General features: G+C 37.1%; 3 protein-coding genes across 15 annotated transcripts; 1 reads left to right on the top strand and 2 right to left on the bottom strand.

Annotated features, from left to right (window-relative positions):
* Positions 1-646: 646 nt before the first annotated feature.
* LOC114178417 (probable galactinol--sucrose galactosyltransferase 6) lies at positions 647-3,582 on the top strand. 2 transcript variants are annotated; one of them, XM_028064300.1, is made up of 3 exons: positions 647-846; positions 968-1,007; positions 1,091-3,582. In XM_028064300.1, the coding sequence occupies exon 3, from the start codon at positions 1,115-1,117 to the stop codon at positions 3,365-3,367; it is 2,253 nt and encodes a 750-aa protein (XP_027920101.1). In that variant the 5' UTR covers positions 647-846; positions 968-1,007; positions 1,091-1,114; the 3' UTR covers positions 3,368-3,582. The 2 variants fall into 2 exon arrangements, with proteins under 2 accessions (XP_027920101.1, XP_027920100.1); XM_028064299.1 differs by having other exon boundaries at positions 652-846; positions 952-1,007.
* A 550-nt stretch (positions 3,583-4,132) lies between these two features.
* LOC114178419 lies at positions 4,133-12,607 on the bottom strand. Of its 11 annotated transcripts, none has more exons than XM_028064306.1 (10): positions 12,511-12,602; positions 12,343-12,408; positions 9,626-9,895; positions 9,167-9,258; positions 8,917-9,043; positions 8,538-8,651; positions 6,038-6,236; positions 5,879-5,924; positions 5,011-5,086; positions 4,133-4,506 (listed from the first exon to the last, which is right to left on the bottom strand). In XM_028064306.1, exons 4-10 carry the CDS (start codon positions 9,227-9,229, stop codon positions 4,289-4,291), a joined length of 843 nt encoding a protein of 280 aa, XP_027920107.1. In that variant the 5' UTR covers positions 9,230-9,258; positions 9,626-9,895; positions 12,343-12,408; positions 12,511-12,602; the 3' UTR covers positions 4,133-4,288. The 11 variants fall into 11 exon arrangements, with proteins under 11 accessions (XP_027920107.1, XP_027920103.1, XP_027920102.1 ...); XM_028064302.1 differs by having other exon boundaries at positions 9,167-9,251; positions 9,797-9,895; XM_028064301.1 differs by having other exon boundaries at positions 9,167-9,251; positions 9,797-9,895; positions 12,343-12,606.
* A 2,398-nt stretch (positions 12,608-15,005) lies between these two features.
* On the bottom strand, positions 15,006-20,523 carry LOC114178113 (zinc finger BED domain-containing protein DAYSLEEPER-like). Of its 2 annotated transcripts, none has more exons than XM_028063830.1 (2): positions 20,241-20,523; positions 15,006-19,180 (listed from the first exon to the last, which is right to left on the bottom strand). In XM_028063830.1, exon 2 carries the CDS (start codon positions 19,146-19,148, stop codon positions 15,456-15,458), a length of 3,693 nt encoding a protein of 1,230 aa, XP_027919631.1. In that variant the 5' UTR covers positions 19,149-19,180; positions 20,241-20,523; the 3' UTR covers positions 15,006-15,455. The 2 variants fall into 2 exon arrangements, with proteins under 2 accessions (XP_027919631.1, XP_027919632.1); XM_028063831.1 differs by having other exon boundaries at positions 15,006-19,171; positions 20,241-20,521.
* Positions 20,524-22,152: the final 1,629 nt, after the last annotated feature.

Raw genomic sequence — 22,152 nt, 5'->3', positions numbered from 1 at the left:
TTCTGCAAAATCACGTCAGTTCCACCTAGCTAAACTATGATAATGTACTTTTTTAAATCCAAAATACGTAACAATCAATGGGCTCTCGTGACGTACATACTCCAATTATGGACACTGAGCCAATAGGAATTGGTCACTTACAATCATTTTTTTCCAATAATAGGAGTATATGGGAACTTATGTCAAATTAGTGTGTTAAATTAAACCTAATAGCTTGACTACCACGACAAGACAAGAAAATTTAAAAACCAATTATAAAATTCTTATACTTAACCCATAAATTAAACACTAACATATCAGGCCAAGTAACGCGGTTGTGTATTTGAGCTTCACAATACAAAGGGTAGGCGTAAACAACAGAGATGAATAGCCCTAAAAACCATTTTCTTTTGGAAATTTTAGTTTTACCCAACGAAAATCGCACAGGTGTGCAACATAAGAAACATCGTGTCGTATCACGTTTTCCAGTTTTACTTGGTTTTATTTATTTCTTAATTATTAAGTGGTATTGTGAGGGCGTGGATCCAACGTGGCGACCCCATCCAATGTCAAAAAAGAGCAAGTTGGACCAGCTACAGTTATTTTGTTTTTCTGTTTTTTTTTTTTTTTTTTGCAAAAAGATATTATATTATTTAAGATAGTTAACAATAAGTAAAGAGAGGATGATGTTCGTTGGTTATTTGACGAGAGTGATAAGGAAGAAGATGTTAACAATGGTTTCCAATCTATGTCACACTACATCCTTTCCTATAAATACCGAATCCCGATCTCTTCCAACTCATCCAAACACTATTCTTTCAGGCATTCATCTAAGATCGCCAAATAAGAAGCAACTCCCAACTTCTGGTATATGATTCATCGTCACATTAATCTTGTTTTTTTTTTTTTTGATGCCGTTTTATCTGTTCAGTTGTTTTTTATGTTGCTAACGGCAATGGTTTCCATCTCCATGTTTTCGAATTCGCAGACATTTCTTGAATCGAGTGTTTCCAGTGGTGTCATTCAAGGTATGAATTAATAAAACCCCTAAATTCCAAATTTCATTTCAGTTCGATTGGGTTGATGAAAAATTGGTTTGATTTAATTGCAGAGGAGCGTAAAGGGAGCTGAAGAGATGACGATAAAACCTGGTGTTCGCGTTTCGGAGGGGAAGCTGGTGGTGAAGGAGCGAACGATTCTGACAGGAATACCGGAGAACGTGGTGGAGACATCCACGGTAGAAGGATTGTTTCTGGGAGTGGATATGGAGAAGGAAGATAGCAGGCACGTGGTTTCGTTGGGAACCTTGAGGGATGTGAGGTTCATGGCGTGCTTCCGGTTCAAGCTGTGGTGGATGGCGCAGAAAATGGGGGACAGAGGGAGCCAAATTCCTTTGGAGACTCAGTTTCTATTGGTGGAAACCAAAGACGGGTCCCACCTCGAATCGGAAAACGACACCAACAGCCAGAATCAGATCGTGTACACAGTTTTTCTCCCTCTTGTAGAAGGCTCCTTCAGAGCGTGTCTACAGGGGAATTCCAACGATCACCTTCAACTATGTCTCGAGAGTGGTGATGCAGACACCAAAGCCTCGTCGTTTAGCCATGCAATCTTCATTAGCGCCGGCACCGACCCCTTCGCCACCATTCATCATGCTTTCCGTGCCGTCAGGAACCACCTCAACACCTTCCGCCTCCGCGATGAGAAGAAGCTCCCCGGCATCGTGGACTGCTTCGGCTGGTGCACTTGGGACGCGTTCTACCAGCAAGTTACTCAGGAAGGAGTGGAGACCGGAATCCAATCACTCCGCAGCGGTGGCACGCCGCCGAAGTTCGTCATCATCGACGACGGTTGGCAATCCGTCGGCGGCGACGACGACGACGGGAAGGTGAAAGAATACTCGAACTCGTTGCAGAGGCTGACGGGGATAAAAGAGAACGCGAAATTTCAGAAGGAGGAACCGGGATTAGGTATTAAGAATATCGTGGACATAGCGAAGAAGAAGCACGAGGTGAAGCACGTGTATGTGTGGCACGCAATCACGGGTTACTGGGGCGGGGTTCGTCCAGGAGTGAAGGAGATGGAGGAGTACGGTTCGGTGATGAAGTACCCGAAGGTGTCGAGTGGAGTGACGGAGAACGAGCCTACGTGGAAAAGCGACATTCTGGCGGTTCAGGGTTTGGGACTTGTGAACCCTAAGAAGGTATTCACGTTTTACGATGAGTTGCACAGTTATCTGGCGTCGGCGGGTATAGACGGCGTTAAGGTGGATGTGCAGTGCATTTTGGAGACTCTGGCTGCGGGTCTTGGGGGAAGGGTGGAACTGACCAGACAGTATCATCAGGCACTTGACGCTTCGATTTCTAGAAACTTCCCTGACAACGGGTGTATCGCCTGCATGAGCCACAATACGGACGCGCTCTACTGCTCCAAACAGACGGCGGTGGTGAGAGCTTCGGATGATTTCTACCCGCGTGATCCGGTGTCGCACACTATCCACATTGCGTCAGTGGCGTACAATAGCGTCTTCCTCGGGGAGATCATGTTACCCGATTGGGATATGTTTCATTCGCTTCATCCTGCCGCCGAGTACCACGGCTCTGCCAGGGCCATCAGCGGTGGGCCGCTCTATGTGAGCGACGCGCCGGGGAAGCATGATTTTGATCTGCTTAAGAAGATGGTTTTGCCCGATGGGTCGGTGCTTCGGGCCCGTCTTCCCGGGAGGCCCACTAAGGACTGCTTGTTCAGTGACCCGGCCCGTGACGGAGTGAGTTTGTTGAAAATATGGAACATGAACAAGTTCGGAGGGGTGTTGGGAGTTTATAACTGCCAAGGGGCTGCGTGGAGTGCCGCTGAGAGGAAGAATGCGTTTCATGACACGGTTTCCGGTGCCATAACAGGGTTTGTGAGAGGTGGTGATGTGCATCTCATTGCGGAGGCTGCTGGTGATGACGATTGGAACGGTGATTGCGCGCTCTACGCGCATCACTCTGGGCAGCTCATTGTGCTTCCGCGCAATGTGGCTCTGCCGGTGTCCCTTAAGGTGTTGGAACACGAGGTGTTTGCTGTTGCGCCTGTGAAGGTTTTGGGTCCTGGGTACAGCTTTTCCCCTCTTGGACTTTTGAACATGTTCAATGCTGGTGGTGCCGTTGAAGGGCTGGTGTATGAAGTGGGGGATACCCAGGGGTTGGTTCGTGTTGAGATCAAGGGGTGTGGCAAGTTCGGGGCTTATTCGTCGGCAAGACCAACTAGGTGTCTGCTGCAAAATAACGAGGTTGATTTCAATCACGATGTCAATTCTGGCTTGCTAACCTTCAACATAGATCATTTGCCGTCAGAGGGACACAGGTTTCACGTGATTGAGTTACTTTATAGTCTATCTAGTTAGTTAGTTAGTTAGTTATTACATAATACCTCATTGAATTTGAATCAGAGGGAAAGGGGACAAGAAAATGGGCATATTGTGGTATTTCTTTAGATAGAGTAGAGGGTGGTCTTGAAAACTTTCCCTTTGTACTAGATTTAACGTTTATTATACCAGCCAGCTACTTGTTTTTGAAATTTGACTGCAAAATGAATACACGTTTCTACCATTTTCCCTTTCGTTTTAGAGTTATTTAAACACGTTTCAATCTTTTGTTGCTTACAATAATATAAAATATAAATATTATTATTAGTATACGGTATGTTTACCATAACCAAAACCGAATTGATACAAGTCCATGCACTTTCCAAAATTGTGGCGAGTCACGTTACCTCTTCTTCTCGAGATTGAAGTTCGCTTTGCCATTGCAGAGGTCGTTTTTTTAGATGAATTAAGATAAGAAGCTATCAAATGACCTTTTCCGTGTATGCCTGGCACTTGTTTGTTTATTACTAATTGAACAGGATCTGCATATGTGCGTTCAAGATAGAACACTTTAACAGAAGAGTTTCCTCCATGTAAAAGGTCATTTCTGCCGAAACCAGTGCCTGAGCTCATGCCAGTGTATTCGACGGATCATATATTGCACAGCGCATATAGGCAACGTTAGGATATTTAATTTAATAATAAATCAATCTAGTGTATTCCTACTATATGGACATTTCATAATGTAAGTAGCTCTTTGTGAAATCATTTGAGAAGGGAGCGGACGAAATCAAACCAGTGATCAATCTCCAAATAAACATGGAATAATGAAATGAAACATTATATTATCAAATTTTGTTTCATTCGATTACAGGAAAAAGTAAAACACATCACTTCTTTGAGAGTCCCTATGAATCCCCTAACCATAAGTAACTCCTCTTACGACTCAGATTGTTGTGTTCAATCTTGGTTAGAATCTCCATTATGTGGATGATGATCTAGAAGTAATTGCTCCAGTTCCTTCTCATATTCATCGTCCTCCCCCAATCCTGTTTGTTTATAAAATGCTTGTTTCTGGGCATGCCAGTCATTAGCAACCTTCTCTACTACATCTCCAATCAGTTGCTTATCTTCTTGTATGTGCTTTATGTTTTCAACGTCTAAAATACTGCTTGCCTCTAATGAAAAACGAGGACATAGAATTAGATAATTGACAGCATTAATGATATCATGTATTGCCAAATTCAAACAGCCAGACAATAACAACCAAAACATCCCCAGCCTCCCCTTAAGGTCAAGAATTCCACAAGTCTTGAGGGCAGCATTTTGTCCTTGTATAAAAAATGGGAAGCAATTCACAATTTGGAAAACCGTGAACCCCCCAATGATATAAGTGGTCATTCTTTAAAAAAATATGACTGCACTTAAAATAGGAAGACAGGATCTTTCTAGTTTTAAAAATCAGAAAAACCAACAGCTTAACAAGTCGTGGTAAAAAGAAAAAAACAAAAAAAAACTCAGGACAAGCGTTCTTCTTGGTTGCCCCGCACTAGTCTTTTCGGATAACAAGAAAAAGGCAAAAAAAAAAAAAAACTTGCTTTACACCAGCAACCACTCCAAAAATTGAAAAGTATTTTAACCGGCAGGCACCTCGTTATGTAAAATAGGATAGGAATAAATACCTTGAATGGCCATATTCTTGGCTGCAGCATATCCCAATGACTTGTTCTTGAGCAAATCGAGTTCAACTTCCAAGCCCTGGCATGTGGAAAAGAGAAAGGGAGTTAAATGCAACAAAATCACAAACAATTAAAAATACAGTCTTTTTTTCTATCAACAAATGTTAGTTGTTAGTTCTTTGTTAATAAGGAGAGTTGAACCCATAACCTCTCTCACCCTCCTTTCTAAACTCAGCAAACCAACCATATTTCTTTAAATTGTTAGCAAGGAGATCCAACCCACGTACCTTTCCCTCCCTTCCATCTAATCATAAGTCACCTTATCACTCCTAAAAATAATATACAGTCTATAGTAGGAGTTTGCGTGAAATACATCTCAAGAAAGATATTAGCATCTGAAAGTATAGATATCAAAATATACCCAGAGCCAGACGAAAGCAAGGATTGAATGGCATTTTGCACGAGTGTTTAATTTACAGAAGTTGCGTGGATCTTACAGGCATTCCTTCATATTCAAAATAAGCAAATAATATAAAGTACCAAAACCCCTCCAAGTTAATAGGCACGAGATATAAGCCCCAAGCGGCCTTCCCCCGCTAAAAAAGAAAACAAAGAAATATGATAACTAGAAACATAAAATTGAGTAATACGTAAAATATTTTTTATTGGAGCCTTTAGGTGGTTCCAGAAGGCATGTTATAATTTACATAACAACCTTCATGTTTATAATACCATCATCAGAGCCCTTGTAAATGCAAAAGAGTAATATATTTTTCATATAAACTTATCATTAAGAAATCTGACGGCAAATTAGTGTAATTAGCAGAATAAACAAATCATTTTGTAAGTCACAGAGCATTAAGGTGCTTACAAGGTCCATCTGAATATATTTATCAATTGAAGAGCTCTCAAATAACCTGTCATTCACAGTGAACAGATGAAAACAATAAGCTGTTGAGCAAACTACATTATCATGGCAACATGTGAAGGAAAGAAGGATCTTGGATATAAATGTAATTTGGTGGTTTACTTTTCGTATGCAACTTGAATACGGGCATTCTGTAATTGTTGGAGTTGGTTTACAGTCTCTGCAACACAGCCTTCAATCAAGTCGACAGAGCCAAAAAGGAAAACATTTCTTTCAAGCATTCTCTTCACTAAAGCAGGTACCACTTTAATATCATTGGCTTTGGCATCAGCAACAAGGATTCTAAGTTTCTTTAATTCCTCTGTACGAACACATAAATTTAGGTTTTCATGTGGACCATCATTACATTCGGACAAATATGAAGCATCAAAGTGGGATGAAACATAAAATGAAAATAAAAAAGAAGATATTTTCAGGAATAACTACTCTAGTGACACACTATGAAGCAGGTCAAGGAGTAACACTGCACAACACATTAAGCAAGATAAAGTTTTCCTCTGTCATGCATCATAGTAACTATCTTCTGAAAAGCCAGTTTACGTAACATATGCATGTCTGGTGCCAAGCACTAAACAATAAACATGAAGATGTTTGACCAATATATTATTTCACCACATTTGGAAGAACCAACACATGCAAAACACGTATTTTCCAAACAGAAGTTGACAGAAAAAAAAAATGCAGTCACTAAAGCACAACATTGTTGAGGTACAAATGCTGTAATCTGGAATATCTAAGTTCTGTATGATGTAGGATGTTTCCCTACGCGGGAAATGCAAGAGAAAAAACGTGTATATGCCATTCTACCAACCTAGCTATTAGAGATGGGCATGTATATGCCATTCTACAAACCATTGAAGTACCAATTCCTTTATACAATTTTTGAAAATTAATAAGACAACACCTCAAAGGATGAAGCACCTAATATTTGTTCATAACTGTCTTTCTTTTCTCTCAAGAAACCCCTCAAAAAACAATGAAGAAACAACTAAATTGTGATTCATTTTTTGAAAATTAATAAGACAACACCTCAAAGGATGAAGCATCTAATATTTATTCATAACAGTCTTTCTTTTCTCTCAAGAAACCCCTCAAAAAACAATGAAGAAACAACTAAATTGTGAGATATTACATATGACTTTTCATTGGATGACAATGAGATTCTTGAGATAGCTAGTTTATCTCTTGAAACATGACATTTTACATAAAATTTTCTTTTGTTAGACACTTTTATAATTGTTTCTATTGATTTTTTAGGTCAGTAGTTACTAATAGACCCATATATAAATATATATATATATATATATATATATATATATATATATATATATATATATAAAGTGTCCTATGTCCTATATTTTTTAATTTAGTCGTATCTTCGTACATGTATCTTTGTCATCTTTGTGTTCGTATCTATGTGTCCATTCCTTCTTAGGTGATCATATAGAGTGGTTAATAGCATAATGGTTCAACAGGAGAATAGAAGTGTTCCATGATTCTAATTGAAGTTTTTCCCATTTTTTCCTTTATGCATGATTTTTTCAATACTAAATTGTGTCTTTTTTGTATGACTTTCTCTAACTATTTTACCCTGTGGCAATATGAACACTTATATGCTCTACGCGTCTGTCCACTTTTAATATAATAGTGTGTTGCTTACTTCCTTAATATTAGTCTTCAGAAAACAAAGAATAATTTATTTGATATGAACAACACTCATTGACCTTTCTAGCCTCATTAGCCAAGTTAAACTGATTGACTTGTTTCTAGGTCTTTCTAAAAATCAAGCCATGTAAACAAGTTTCAGGTTAGGTTAGGATTTTAAACCGGTAATTCTTGGGCTTAGAAGAGATATATAATAGATAAGTAGGCTAATGACAGCTTGCTAGAAGCCAAACAACATCGAAAAGCCGAACAACATCCCAACTCAGGACGTGTCGATGGTATTCTGATCAAGGTCGAATCCAGGACACCTCAGCCAAAGCCAAGCCAAGGCTGACCTAACAATGCTCTGGCCATAGTTCAAACTAAAGAGGTGTTTTGTAGATAAGAGTAAAATATGTCTCAGCCAAAACCAACACAAAATTGTGTTGTGCAAACTATTTCTTAGGATGAACATTGATTTTGAATTTTTTTTAAATCCAAAAAAATAACTAATCCATATGCAATACATTAATTAGATTGGATTTGAGACAGATACGTTAAATAGACTTAAAAGTGATTTGGATTAGTATGATTTAGAATTGGATTTGAATAATTAGATTTTTTGCACACCCATTCTAGCTATAAAATCTAAATTTTAAAAACATGAAAGAATACTTACTTTATTGTATGATAAGGGCACATTATGGATTGCAACTATTGAATCACAAATTAGTGAGGTGCGCCGATGGAGCACATACTCAAACAGAAATATACAGGTATAGGGTTAAAAGGCTAAATTGATTCAAGGAAAAATCAAAATTAAAGCAATTATGAACAATGAATCTAGTTCCCTCCACACACCCAAACTATTGATAAGATGTAAGCATGACAATGCAAAAATTATCCAATAACTGTATAGTTAAACATAGTTGTTTTATCAAGTGGAAAATTGTTATACCAAGAGATAGGTAGACCTTAAAAGAAGGATTAAAGGGTTGAGTCTCGTAAAGACAGTAGAGGCAATAAAAGCCGCCTAATCTGTGTGATAAAGAAGCAGTACCAACAATGTAACCTGCATAGGAAGATGAAGGAGTTTTTATACTGAAATAAAGATATAAAGGCCAGTAAAATAAAACTTCAATGGCATACTACATACTCATCAGATACAGGAAAATTTTAAAAAATATTATAAGCTTTTCAGATTGGACCACTGCTTCTATAATTTTGGAAATATTTTTTAGCATGAATAAACCATTCAACATGCAAATTGCCCACAAAAAATAAATCTAAACTCAATTGAGTAATGATCAAACCTGCATATACCAGCTATACATTACCTATACAATGAGCATACACTGATTGCATAAAGAAAGCCAGGTTGGTAGAAGGACAAGCTTCATAAATGTAGGAGAACTTCCTCGAAAGCCATACTCTTTTCATATCAGCCAAAGTTGTTGACTCATTCTGTCAGTCACCAAAATTGAACATCAAATATGGACTGTTAATATCCAAACAATGGCAAGCATGCTCCTTGAATTAAAAAAATACAGAATGAGGAAAATCATTGGACATCGATGTTATTGATACCTGAGTGAATTCACCAATAAGTTCATCAATGTCCAACTTGAAATAATCAATATCGATATTCATGATTAAGAACCCTAATTTGCACCTGAGAACTTGGGACAAATCAAGTTGTCAAAGAAAACATAAAAGTTCACCTCGTAACGATGAAAAAACAAGAAAAAAGGACATTAATCTAAATATGGATAATTCAAGATTTCTCTAATGAAAACTGAAGAAAATAAAACCCAAGTATTTTACCACAAAGTCATTGAACAAATAAGACCCATTCAATTTTATTTCCTTATTTCTTCAAATGATTCACAGTAATGAATTCATGGAATTTTGATTCGGGAGTGATAACCTCAGGGCAAGGAGATAGATGGATTTAAAATTTCAGATATGAATAAGAAAACTCAAACCGAGGAACAGAAGGATGACAATTGAATCAAAAACATACAGGCAACACACCTATGTACGTACCTTTTCCAATCCTGGCTTAATACATGGGGGATAATCTAGATTTGGTTTTATCCAAACCCAACCTAATACTTTAAACCATGACCCGACTAAGACTAACTGATTCAGTAGTTTGTACTGAGTGAGCATCTGTGGCCAGTCAGTGTTTATAGGTAGCGAGCAATGTCACCATACCTTCTCCCATTTCTTATTCGTCCAAACATAACCAATATAAAGTGATACTGTGTGGGTGTAGATCGAATGTGGCAGCCCCATCTGAAGACAGAGCCAAACCTAGAAGGTAGAGGTTGACAAACCAAAAAAATTAAAATTAATCCTAAAAATACAAGTATCAAATTTAAAAAAAATAAAATAATCATAACTATGTGGTTTTAAAAACGACTCAACATACAGTACAAAATGCATTTACACAAAAGACTCAGTATTTAGATTAAAGATTTCAATCATTGATTTTACATGCCACATAGAACTTTTCATGAATTTATAATAAAAATTGGTACCTATGTTTGATAGAACAATTGGGCTCTAGAAGGGGGTTGAATAGAGGCTATAGACACTTTTTGCACAACACTAGACTAGACCGTTTAGTTCACCAAGAACAAGCATAGAGAAAATTTTATACTGGTTCATCTAAACTTACAGGCTACCACACCCGTATCAGCATAAACAAATACTGCTGCAACCAATGGCTTTTGAGGTGGCCAATTGATTCAACACTACTTCTCACCCTAAAACTTTTGAAGAGATGGTATTTTTCTTCAGTACCTTGGCATTACTTCAGAATTTTTTTGATGAGTTACGGGTAAGTGGTTTGCAGCTCCAGAAAGAAATTGCTAAACCACACTTCTCCTTTGGAGTTTTTACCATTCTACCCTTTCTTCTCTGATACGTTTTTAATGGAGGTCTAGTTGGCTTAGACCCAACAGAACCACAGGTCTTTCTTCATCCATTACCTTTAAACTTGAAGCAGTAGCTAAGAAGAGAGAAGAAGCTGAAGCTAAGCAACAAGAAGTTGAAGCAGAACAACAAGCATCAGAGGACTCAAGGATAAAGGAAGCAGAAGCTGTTTCTCTAGACGCCTCTAGGCAAGTGACTGAGTCTAATCCTTCAATTTTAGAAATTTTGATTAGACTCTCTGATGTTGTGAACACAGTACAAGCAATGATACAGGATGCCTCAGGGAAGAACATCTTGCCACTGCTGAACTGCTTAGAGCTATGGAGGAATGACAGGCTCAACGAATTGAACAGGTAGCGTCTACCTTTGCTGCTCAAATTAAAAGCTCCTTTGTTTAGTTGCTGCAACAGCTTACCCCTTCCTAACCTCATCTGCGAGACCACCTACACCTCCCTCACAGCAATGGCGCTATCTTTTAATTTCCACCTTTTTGGATGCTGACAAAAAAAGGGGGAGAAGTACACTGCTCTGTTAATACCTGTTATTTGCTTTGTTTTTGTTGATTTCTTTGCTTTTGAATTTTGATTTTCATGTATTTTCTTCTAAGAACTTTACTCTCTTGTACGCTCTGATATTGTTTGCTAAAGTGCTTCTTATTCATTCAGTTGCTATGCATATATTTGTTCTGATGTGCTATGTATTCTATGATTACTTTGATTGTGTTTGTGTTTAAATGTGAACACCTATACACCTATACATATATATATTGGCGAAAGGCCAAAACTCCTCCATATGAACACACCATTGTGGTCTATGACACCAACATAGTGGGGCTCCCTTCAGAAATTGCCCATGGCGGTTGGCAAGCAACCAGCCGCCATTCCACCATGGCACTTTCATTTAACAAGAATTCCAAGAAGTGTTTTGCATTTAGTTGAATTTTCAAAATAATAAAAGACTTAGGGCTAAAAATCAGGGACCCTATTTGAGTTTAGAATCCTGATTCAGCGAACAAAGATTGTGATTTCAAATGAGATTTGGGAATATGAAACAAGGTGAGTGTGATGGAGGAAGGGTGTGGTTTCCAATTGCGTGATACCAAAGATAAGAATCTAAGAAAAGGTAGCGACTATAACACTATCCATTTTACCTATAACTCTCCCTCCATTTCTTTTTAATTTTCCCCTCAAATCAGCTCCTAACCTTGAACATACCCCCCAACTGATGAAAATCAGACCGCTCAAATGTAAAAGGCACTGTTTGAAAATAAAGAAAACTGGATACGGTAGCATCGACTGCATTCGGTGACTAACAACTTCTAGAAATAGCAATTAAATAATTTCTCAATATTAGTCAGCTTTTAAATAAACTTTATCTGGATTTGGAACTTCTCCGAGTGCAGGTGCAGGAGAGAAATGAAAGGAGAGCTCCGTAATCAATATGTGAATTTCAGTGCGATACAGAGAAATATAACTTATAAGTGATAGCTACAGTGTACAAAACGAACATACAATGTTTCAGAAAATGTCCTACACCAATAAATTTGCAGAACTTTCTTCTTATGCTTCGATAAATATATCGGTTCAAGCTTTTTCCCGAACACCTGGCACTCGTGTACAACCAACAAATCTCAATCTTGACCGAGTGAACCATACCATTATTTGAACTCATCTTAAACACTACCTACGATTTCAAGCATTTCAACGAGTCCTTTTCTTATTTTATTTCAATATGACGAAACTTTTGAAGAAAAAAAGAACGAAACGACGCCCACAAACGTTCTATCATGAAGCTAAGATTTTGAATAGGAAAACGAAACTCACCTGAGAGCAAATGACTACAATCGCATCAAGATCATCCCCGAACTCGTCCTCGTCCACCGAACGCTTCTGAAAGAGTTCAGTTTAGAACTTTGGGGTCTCTTGCGATATATATTCCCTTTATAGAATCAATATAAGGAAAATAATCACAGCAAAAAGGCATGCACTAACTGATTCTGCAAATTCGGTAATTGGGTCTTGTTACATGTGCTTGTAGTTGGACAAAAATGAGACCCGAGTTTCTTGAAATGTGTTTATTTAGTAAGTAGTTTGGAAAAAAGAAGTTCAAACAAAATCTTAAATACTCTGTAAAAATATTCTCGAAATGTAGGTTTTAATTTCAGTTCTCTAAAAGAAAAGTTATTTATTTAAAATTTAAAACTACCATATTTTGATCCAAGCATTACAAATAATGAACTATGTATTAAAAAATAAATAATAAATCAAAAATAGTATACATCGTCAGGAGTTTTTATATTCACTTATATTATTAGGGGTGTAAAGTTACTCGATCTAGCTCGTACGAATTGATTTATTATAAGTTAAAAAAAGAGTTAGTTTAATCTTTTGATGAATTGAAAATTTTATAATATAACGTAACTTACCAAAGAATAATGGATTGACTTACAATTTTTTTTATTTTTTATATATTTATTATATAATAATAATAATGTAAGTGAGTTGATTTGTTTTATTTTTTATAATAATGGAATTAAAGTGTTTTTCTACTTTCAAAATATTATTATAAAAATAATAAAGATCAAAATATCAATCATTCAAATTATTTAAGTATTATTGATTAACATTCTAATATTTAAAAATATCAAATTATGAACTTATACAACTAAAAGTAGTAAATAAATATAATAAAAAAATTAATAATGTTGTTGTTAATGGGTTATAGATAACCCATCTCATTCAAGCTCACGTACTAAGTAAGTCGGTTCAATCCACTCTTACAAAAATTGAAAATTTCTCAATCTAATCCGATTGAAGCACGTTGGTGAGCCGAATTGGTTTAAAGGATAAAATTCATTTTGATATATTTAATTTTAATATTTATGCTATTAATAAAGAAATTTCTATTTGATACAATTATTTTTTTTAAAATAATTGTTTTCTAAATCAAAATATTATTTTATTATTTTTATCTTTTTAAATGATTATTTATTTAAACTTAATTATTTTGTAAAGGTAAAATATGTATTTAAGTAAAAAAATGTGAACATGATTTTTCTTCTTTCCTACTATTATTATTACTAAAATATCTCTCTCACTCCACCTGATCACGGCCGCCTTCGTTATTATGTCACTAGCCCGATATAAAGTAGTCTGTTCTCACCCAGTTAATTTTCTTCGCGCACCCCATGAAGGTTTCTGGAAAATTTTATCTGAAGGTTTCTGGAAAATTTTATCTGGAATTTGAAGTGGGTTAGTATCTTCTGTAAAATGAGTGAATGTGTTTCGAAAAGAATGTTTTCGCAAAATAAAATCCAAAATAATGGAATGCAGGAGAAATTTGATGGAATACAGAGCCGAACCGAAAACTACGGGGAAGAAAGGACCTGTAAATAAAAGGGGAGTGTAATGGCCCGGTTAGAGTCCAGTTTGTGGTTAATCAATTTTTTTTGGCTGTTTCTTCCCATACTCTATCTATTTTCTTCCCCCGCCTCAATAAAGATTTCGGAAAATTTTATCCAGAACTAGAGTTGGTGAGTGTCTTTCAGAAAAAAAAAAAAAAAAAGTGTGTCAGTATCTTCAGAAAAAATATATCTGGAGTTCATTTAGAACCAGAAAATAAAATCTGAAATGATGGGTGCAGGAAAATTTTGACATGGTGCAGGAAGAAACAACCATTATTTTTTATTTGATTTGAATGGGCATTTCTCCGGTGTGGGTCTGGTCGTTTTTGATTTTGTGTTGCATATGGAACTATATTTACAATATTAAAAAAATATCATATTCAATATGTAATTATCCCATATTCAAACTTTCCCTTTTCATCAAGAAGTTTTATAGTTTATCATTAATTTAAAAAAAAAAACAAAAATCAGTGTACTAAGTGACTCTAAGTTACCTTGGGCCAGTTTTAGAATTAATTCTAATTCGAATAAATTTTTCAATAAACACCTACTCGTAAGAAAAAAAAAGTACTATTAGATGGTTTGGCCCTGTAAATCAGAATTATATATAAGTATACAAGCCTTCCACAAAACGTAAAATAAAATCAAATATTTTGAACTTACAGAATAATATTCATTTCATTTTATATGTTTATTTTCTTTTCTGATAAATACTAAGTAATTAACATTAAAACTATTTAAATTAAACCTTTATTCAAAAAAATCATTAAGTCAAAATTATATCACAGCTTTACTTTTTCTGTCTCTAACCATGTATTTCAATTATCATATTACATATTTATTCTCTGCATAAATTAATAAACAAATATTTACAAACAAGAGTTGCAAACCATTACAGCTTTTGATGACTAAAGCAAAGCAAAAGTTATACGCACAAAAACATTAACTTGATCCAAAATCGTTACCTGCAGACACCAAGGTTCCCGAGTTCAATCGAGTAGTGCATACGCTGTGATGAACTACACAGTTCCCGCGTCTTTGCTTATCTCTAATACCATCACATAACATTATACATCAGCTGACTGACAGTGACAATTTTCAAGTGGTCTTTTTCACTTTTCATAAATGGCTTGGACGAATACATGTTTCAGAAAAGGAAAAAAAAAAGGAACATACTTAAGAAGTGAAATTGAATCTAACTATAAGCGACAGGCCAGAGCAAGTGGAGCTCCTGAATAGCAGTGATTGAATATTGAGTTAAATTATTACATCAACAAATCACCTTGAGGAGGGCATCTGTTCTAGCATCTAGTCCAGGGAAGTAAACTAGAATATAGGCATTCACGTCCAAATCTACACATCAAATGTCATCAACATAGCCTAACATATAACTAAGAACTACAAGTAAAATACAAGAACCTACCATCATAGAGAGTACCTAAATGAGAACGTGTAGGTTCATCAAATATCGCGATGCATGATGCGGTCTTTCTTTCACACCCTCTACGTAAACCAAAATTACATGAATAAAATCTAGAACTCCATTTTCACCAGCGCGTTGGAAGCTTCGGCTGCTCCATACTGCATCCAGTCTTTCGCACATACAATGGCCTCAACTGTCTCTGGCCGCAAGGAACTTCGATACTGATCCATCTCTTTCACTTTTGTATCAAAAACAGATTCTGGAGGAACGCTTGAGACCGGAACAGACAATATATCCCTGGCCATTTTTGAAAGCGTAGGGTACTTGAGTTTGTTTAGCTTCCACCAGCCCAAAACGTCAAAGTCCGGAACACGTGGCAACAGTGATTCTTCCAGATACTGGTCCAGTTCAGACTTCGTCTGATGGCTACTAGTTTCCATGATGTAGACATCAAAATCTGTTAATCCATTATCTGACAACAGAGTTCCTCCTGGAGACCCCTCTGTCTTCATATGGCTTCCAGCACTTCCTTCATCTGCATAAGCAGGGGTCAGTGGCAGGGGAAGGGTCACGTACTCGTGGAACAGCTCATGAATCCCGTCATCCACAATCTTGACATATACATGGGCATCCTCGCCATATATTTTTGTGAAACTAAACTCCACAAGCTTCATCTTGAAACGAGGATCCATAACTACTGCAATTGCCAAAACCAGACTACAATCTTTCCAGTATTTGTCAATTTTATGTTGCATGGGTTTAGTAAGGTTGCTGATAAAAGGATCCTCATTCACAACAGCTCGAGACAGATCCAACTGCAGTTTCCAAACTTCATGGAAAAAGGTGATAATAGTGGGATGAGTTGCCGTGGTAAGAATGTTTGCTGCATCAAAAAGGGGCTTTAAGTACGTGCAGAGGGTCTCAACCAACTTCCAATCTTGCATTGATGGGGCTCCCTTGTAATCAGGATCAGAAGTGTCCAAACAAGAAAACACTTCCTTAAGTTCAGAAGCTGCCACCAGCATCTGATATGTAGTATTCCACTGGGTTTGGTCATCAATAAAAAGGTTCCTTTCGCTGGGGACCTGAAGATGCTGCTTGAGCTCCAAGAATTTTTCCTCATGTGATTCTGAAGTCTTCACATATTTTACACTGTCTCTGATCTTTTTTACAACAAGATGTACCGAACCCAATAGTTCATTTGCAACATTGCTGAAGGTTCGGGCAATGCAATTTCCTACCAGCAACTGACCATCAAGGATAAGTGGATTCTTTACAGAGAGTAATGGTCTGAGATTCCCAAGGGAAACTTCACTCGGAGTCTGATCACAAGTGATAGAAAACACCCTGCCCTCCAAATTCCAATCAGAAATGCAAACAGATACAGCATGGCTGAGAGCAGAATCAGAATTAGGGTATGGTTCCATCACAACGTTAAGAACTCTTCTCTGCAACTTCCAATCACTATCGACGAAATGTCCAGTTATAAACACATATCCTACAGACTGGCTTGAGGTCCAAACATCCAGTGTCAAACACAAACGTCCAGGTAATCCCTCAAAATACTTCATAACACACTGCTTTTCCATCAGGTAAGTTGCAACACAATCTCCTTGAACTGTGTTAAATGTAACCATATTGAACTGGGGCTGCAGATTTTGGACAAATGCAACAAATCCCGGATGCTCAACCATGTGAAGGGGGTAATCATGCATAATGATCATCCTAGCAATCTCGTGACGGCAACGATCTTGATCAAATATTATGTAAGGAGTATTAGGGGACCTATAGCGTCGCTTGGGGGCACTGCTAGCATTGCCAGCATCACTTCCCCTTGACCGTGGAGTATATGGACTGAACTGGTTATGATCTTGGCTACGCAAAAGAGCTGGGCATGTCCCCTTGGCTATGTGGCGTTTGAGGTGACTAGTACCAGCAACCTTTGAACCAGTACTGTAAGCGAAACTTTGCTTGCATTGCTTGCAGCATGCTCTTCTACATCCAGGACTGACTGTTTCTATAGTAAAGTGTTCCCAGACGATAGACTTCTTTTTTCTCCTCTTGCTTGGCTGAGTTTCAGGAGTAGGTTCCTCACTGTTCAATGGAGTTTCAGCATTGACTATCTCATAGCTGGGAATGTTGCTAGCGTTGACTATCTCATAGTGTGGTTGAGAATTGACTAACTGATTGTCGAGCAGCGTTTCACTGTTTTGCAGCCCATAGTGTGGCAACAAATGAGAGTTGGCTATGTGTTCATGGGACAACGCCTCAGAGTGAGGTACTAGTTCATGGTTGGCCACTGCCTCGGAATGGTGCATATGACTGTTGGGTAGTGTATCATACTGTGCAAGATGATTATGAGATATTGGTTTGATGTCTGTGAGATGACTGTCTGGCAGTGGTTCAGAAGCAGGCAGTGGATCAGAATTGGGCAGTGATTCAGGTTGAGGCAGCTGATCTTCAGGAATCATGTGTAGATTAGTATAATGATGATTCTGAGAAAGAGAGTCAGAATTAGAGAGCTGATTATTAGGATCAGCTGCAGAATGTACAGTCTCGTTTTCAGGCAATGCTTCAGACATTATCACATCATTGCTGGTCTGTGACTCATGTACAATAGTCTCATTGCTGAGCTGTCTCTCAGGCACGACTATATCACTGCTGGGCAGTGAGCCAGACACCAGTGGCTCACTGTTGGGTTGTGCATCTGACATGACTACATCATTGCTGGGCTGGGTTTCAGAAGTAAGCATCTCATTGTTTTGCTGTGTTTCAGATAAAAATGCCTCATTACTTTGCTGTGTTTCAGATAAAACCACCTCCTGTGTTTCCGATAAAACCACCTCCTGTGTTTCAGTTAAAACCACCTCCTGTGTTTCAGATAAAACCACCTCCTGTGTTTCAGATAAATCTGCCCCATTGATTTGCTGCGTTTCAGATAAAACAACCCCATTAATTTGCTGTCTTTCAGATAAAACTGCCCCGTTGGTTTGCTGTGTTTCAGATAAAACCGTCTCCTGGCTTTGCTGTGTTTCAGATAAAACCGTCTCCTGGCTTTGCTGTGTTTCAGATAAAACTGCCTCCTGGCTTTGCTGTTTTTCTGATAAAACTGCCTCATCGCCTCGTTGTGTTTCAGATAAAACTGTCTCATCTCTTTGCTGTGTTTCAGATAAAACCACCTCCTCGCTTTCGACAGTTGCAGGTAAAACCACCTCATTGTTTTGCTCTGCTACCACCTCATCGCTGTGCTGCGTTTCAGATACAACCACATCATTACTGGTCTGATGTTCAGAATCTACCACGCCATTATCTGGAAGTGTCTCGGAATTGACCAACTGATCGCTTGATGGTGCCTCAGACACAGGCTTCTGGTCAAGAGGAGCTCCGGAACTAACAAGCTTATCATCAGCTACATCTTCAGAGCTTTCTGATGGATTCTTGAATGATGCCACAGAATCAACATGCTGATTGTTGAGTGGGCCCTCATCATTATTTGATTGGTTGTTGGGTGGTGTCTCAAGATTCTCCAACTCACTGCTAGGAGGTTCTTCGGCATTGGGCAACGTACCTTCAGTGTTATTTCCACTGGGATCCTGGACTTCAGATGCTGCAAGTACTTTGTTAGGCTCTGCCTGGAAATTGGAGAGATCGTTATCAGGCTGAGGCTCGGATATTTCCACACTATGGTCGGACTGATTTTCCGAATTTACCAGATCATTGCTGGGTTGAAAACCAGTACTGACAGGCGCATTTTTCACATCAGGGGTCGCAACCACTTTATCTTCTTCAACAGTAACCACCATATTTTATTTTGATATGTACCTTCCTGCTTCACCTAGAAATAAAATTGCTAATTAATGGTAACTTCCCACCAGGAAATGTCCTCCAAACAGATACATTAACACTCTCGTTCAAATATACAGGATATAAACAATAAAACAAAATATACATTACAATTGTATGCATAAGTGACATCTTAGAGAGCCAAAGAGCAAGAAAAAAGAATTAGAAGACAATAAAGTATATAGCATTCTTTTAGGTAGCGCAGTTATGAAAGAGAGAAGTGAAGACCAAATCAAACACCTGTTTAACAGAAATTTGTGCATATAAGATTGAGTTGTGGATACAAGACATGGTATAAAGAACTAACTTTCAAAGTGAATATTGAAAAGAGGGTTGTAGACTAGTGCCAGTAACATCAGAATGGATGGACCAGCATGTCAGTATTGCAACCAGCATCCTATTTTGCTGGCAGGATCATGGTTTAAGACTTTCTGTTAGACCCTTCACCTTACTATTGGTTTGCATCCTACTTTTTTTATGAATCAAAGACCCAACAGGCTGTCCTCGGCCATCCTAGTACATACAACCCTTTAATATTCAGTGAGCCTTTAGGCCAAGGCTAAATCAACAACTGTCCACAAACTCAAAGAAGGCACTGGCTCCACAAACGGGTCAGATCAGCCCACTCAATCACAACAGTACAAAGTGAAGTGAACAAAATTCATCAGTGAAAGACGCTCCTAGAATATTCCCTCCATCAACCACAACTCTCAGAGCTCACAAACTATTTACAAGGTCAACCTCAAAAGTCAAAGATGGGAAATCAGATCTTCAATGGTATACCACTGCAAAAACAGCTAAGGATAACATACAAAATCAAAAAACAAAAACACAGTCCAGATCAAGCATTCCAGCACACAAACAGCCAATTCACTGACACGAAACTGAAGAGCGACCACCGAGATCGACAAATCAAAGCACAAAACGCAAAAAAGGAAACCTAATCACGATAAAAAAACAACTTGCTAACAATAAAAGCGAGATTAAAAGAGTTTAACCGGAAGAAAATTAAGAAAAACGGAGAAATCAAAGAGTTAGGGTTTGGGAGGCACCAGATATATATATACGTGAAGAGGATTGGAGTGTGAAAAGCGGATCCGAAGCGGAAAACGAGGCCTGAGCCTCACCGGAGTGAGATCTAGGGCTTTGCAGAGAGGAGAGAGAAAGATGGAGGGCTCACCGGAGAGAGAGATGGAGATTGGGCCTGGGAACGAACCCGAGGAGCTAATTGGACCTTCGAGTTCGAGGGTTTCTGATATTTGGAACGTAGTTCGTACAGGTTCGGGAGATAAGGTTTTTCTCAAACACATTTAAAATAGGGCAAATCTGTTGGATTTGGAGTTTGGACCTTGAGGTCCATTATTATTATTTATCGAATTCAATTCATTTTATTATTTTTTTTTTTTGGAGATTCTCTTTCCTTTGTTACTTACTTTCTGATCATGTCACCACGCCACACACACCACACCACCCCGTTTGATATAAAATATGAGAATGGGAACGGACCACAAAAGGGTTGGCTAAAGGTCGTAGCCCACCCCTTAAAGAATAAGAGAAAAAGTTGTTTTTATATTTACTTGGTTATTGGGGTTTTGATGAGATAGGACCGTACGTGTAGGGCGTGAGTGCGAGTGAATAGCCCACCGAACGAAGTGGACTATTAATCAGGTGCGGGCCCCTCCTCTGTTTGGTTTAGCCCAATCATCTTTTCTCACCCTTCATCTTATTTCCTTTGCACTCATCATCCCAATTCAATTTGATCCAACTACCAATCTGACTAGGATTGCATTCTTATTTTTTTCCATTGTGCTTTTTGGAATACCAAACAACTCCTTCATTTCAATTTTATTTTTTTATGTATCTGATTTTTAATTTCTGAATTAAATTTTGAGTTTGATTTTGGAAACTGAAACACTTTAGAAGTTAGGCTGCCAAAGATAGGTGAGGGATGATGATAAAGAAACATGGGCCTTGCAACTGGTGTGGATGGGATACGATCAACAACTAACTTTTCTCACTAAACATTTTTGGTAATTTTTTTAGAAATAATTTTTTGACAAATAATTTTTTGATAAAATTATCTAATAGAATATTTTTTATTTTTTATAAGTTATAAAAATAAAATAATAAAGTTTTAAGATATTTTTTATCATAAAAATTATTATTTGTCAAAATTTGTCAAATAAAACTTTGTTAAAGTATTATTTTCTCTTTTTCTCATTTAAATGACTATTCCATACACTACTCTTGGGTTATTAAAAATATTTTTTTCATCAATTACATTTATTTTATTTAGCTCTGAGTAAATAATAGGCAGTCTTCATTTTTATTTATTTTTTTAAAAATAGTAGTTACGTAATAAATAATATATAATAATTTGTGGTGTATTATATTGTTTGAGGATGTGAGTGATTTAAACAACGTGATCAAATTGTGAGAAGGAAATAATAGTATAATTAAATTAAATTTCAATTAAAAGCTAATTTTTTTAGAAACAAAAGCTGTCATTTTTAGAAATGATAGTATTTAAATGATACAGGATGAATAATTCGTTTTAAATTTTAAATATATTTTATATATTCAAATGTTATTGTTTGCTTTAATGCTTATTTTATATAACTAAAATTTGTCGGTACACGGCCGTTTAAAACTGCACACAAATTAATTAACGAACTTTATCAAATTTAATATTTTAAATAACTTTAATTAATAATGCATAAATGTCATTTTTTAATTTAATTTGATCACTCAAAATTCAAAATATCCTGCTATTCAATTTTAAGTTGACCTTATAAAAATTATTTAGTTATAAGATGTTTGTTCTCACTTATATTTATAATTTTATTTTATTTTAAGTTTTTGTGAGATTTTCAAGAAAAATTTTAAATATAACATACAATATCTTAAATTAATATTTTTACTATTTTCACGGCATTTTAAAAGTAACTTATTGTTTCATTTTCG

This window comes from Vigna unguiculata, chromosome 3, assembly GCF_004118075.2.
Source record: "Vigna unguiculata cultivar IT97K-499-35 chromosome 3, ASM411807v1, whole genome shotgun sequence".
NCBI classification, from domain to species: Eukaryota; Viridiplantae; Streptophyta; class Magnoliopsida; order Fabales; family Fabaceae; genus Vigna; species Vigna unguiculata.
Note: the sequence above shows the minus strand (reverse complement) of the source record. Positions and strands in the feature narration are given on the sequence as shown.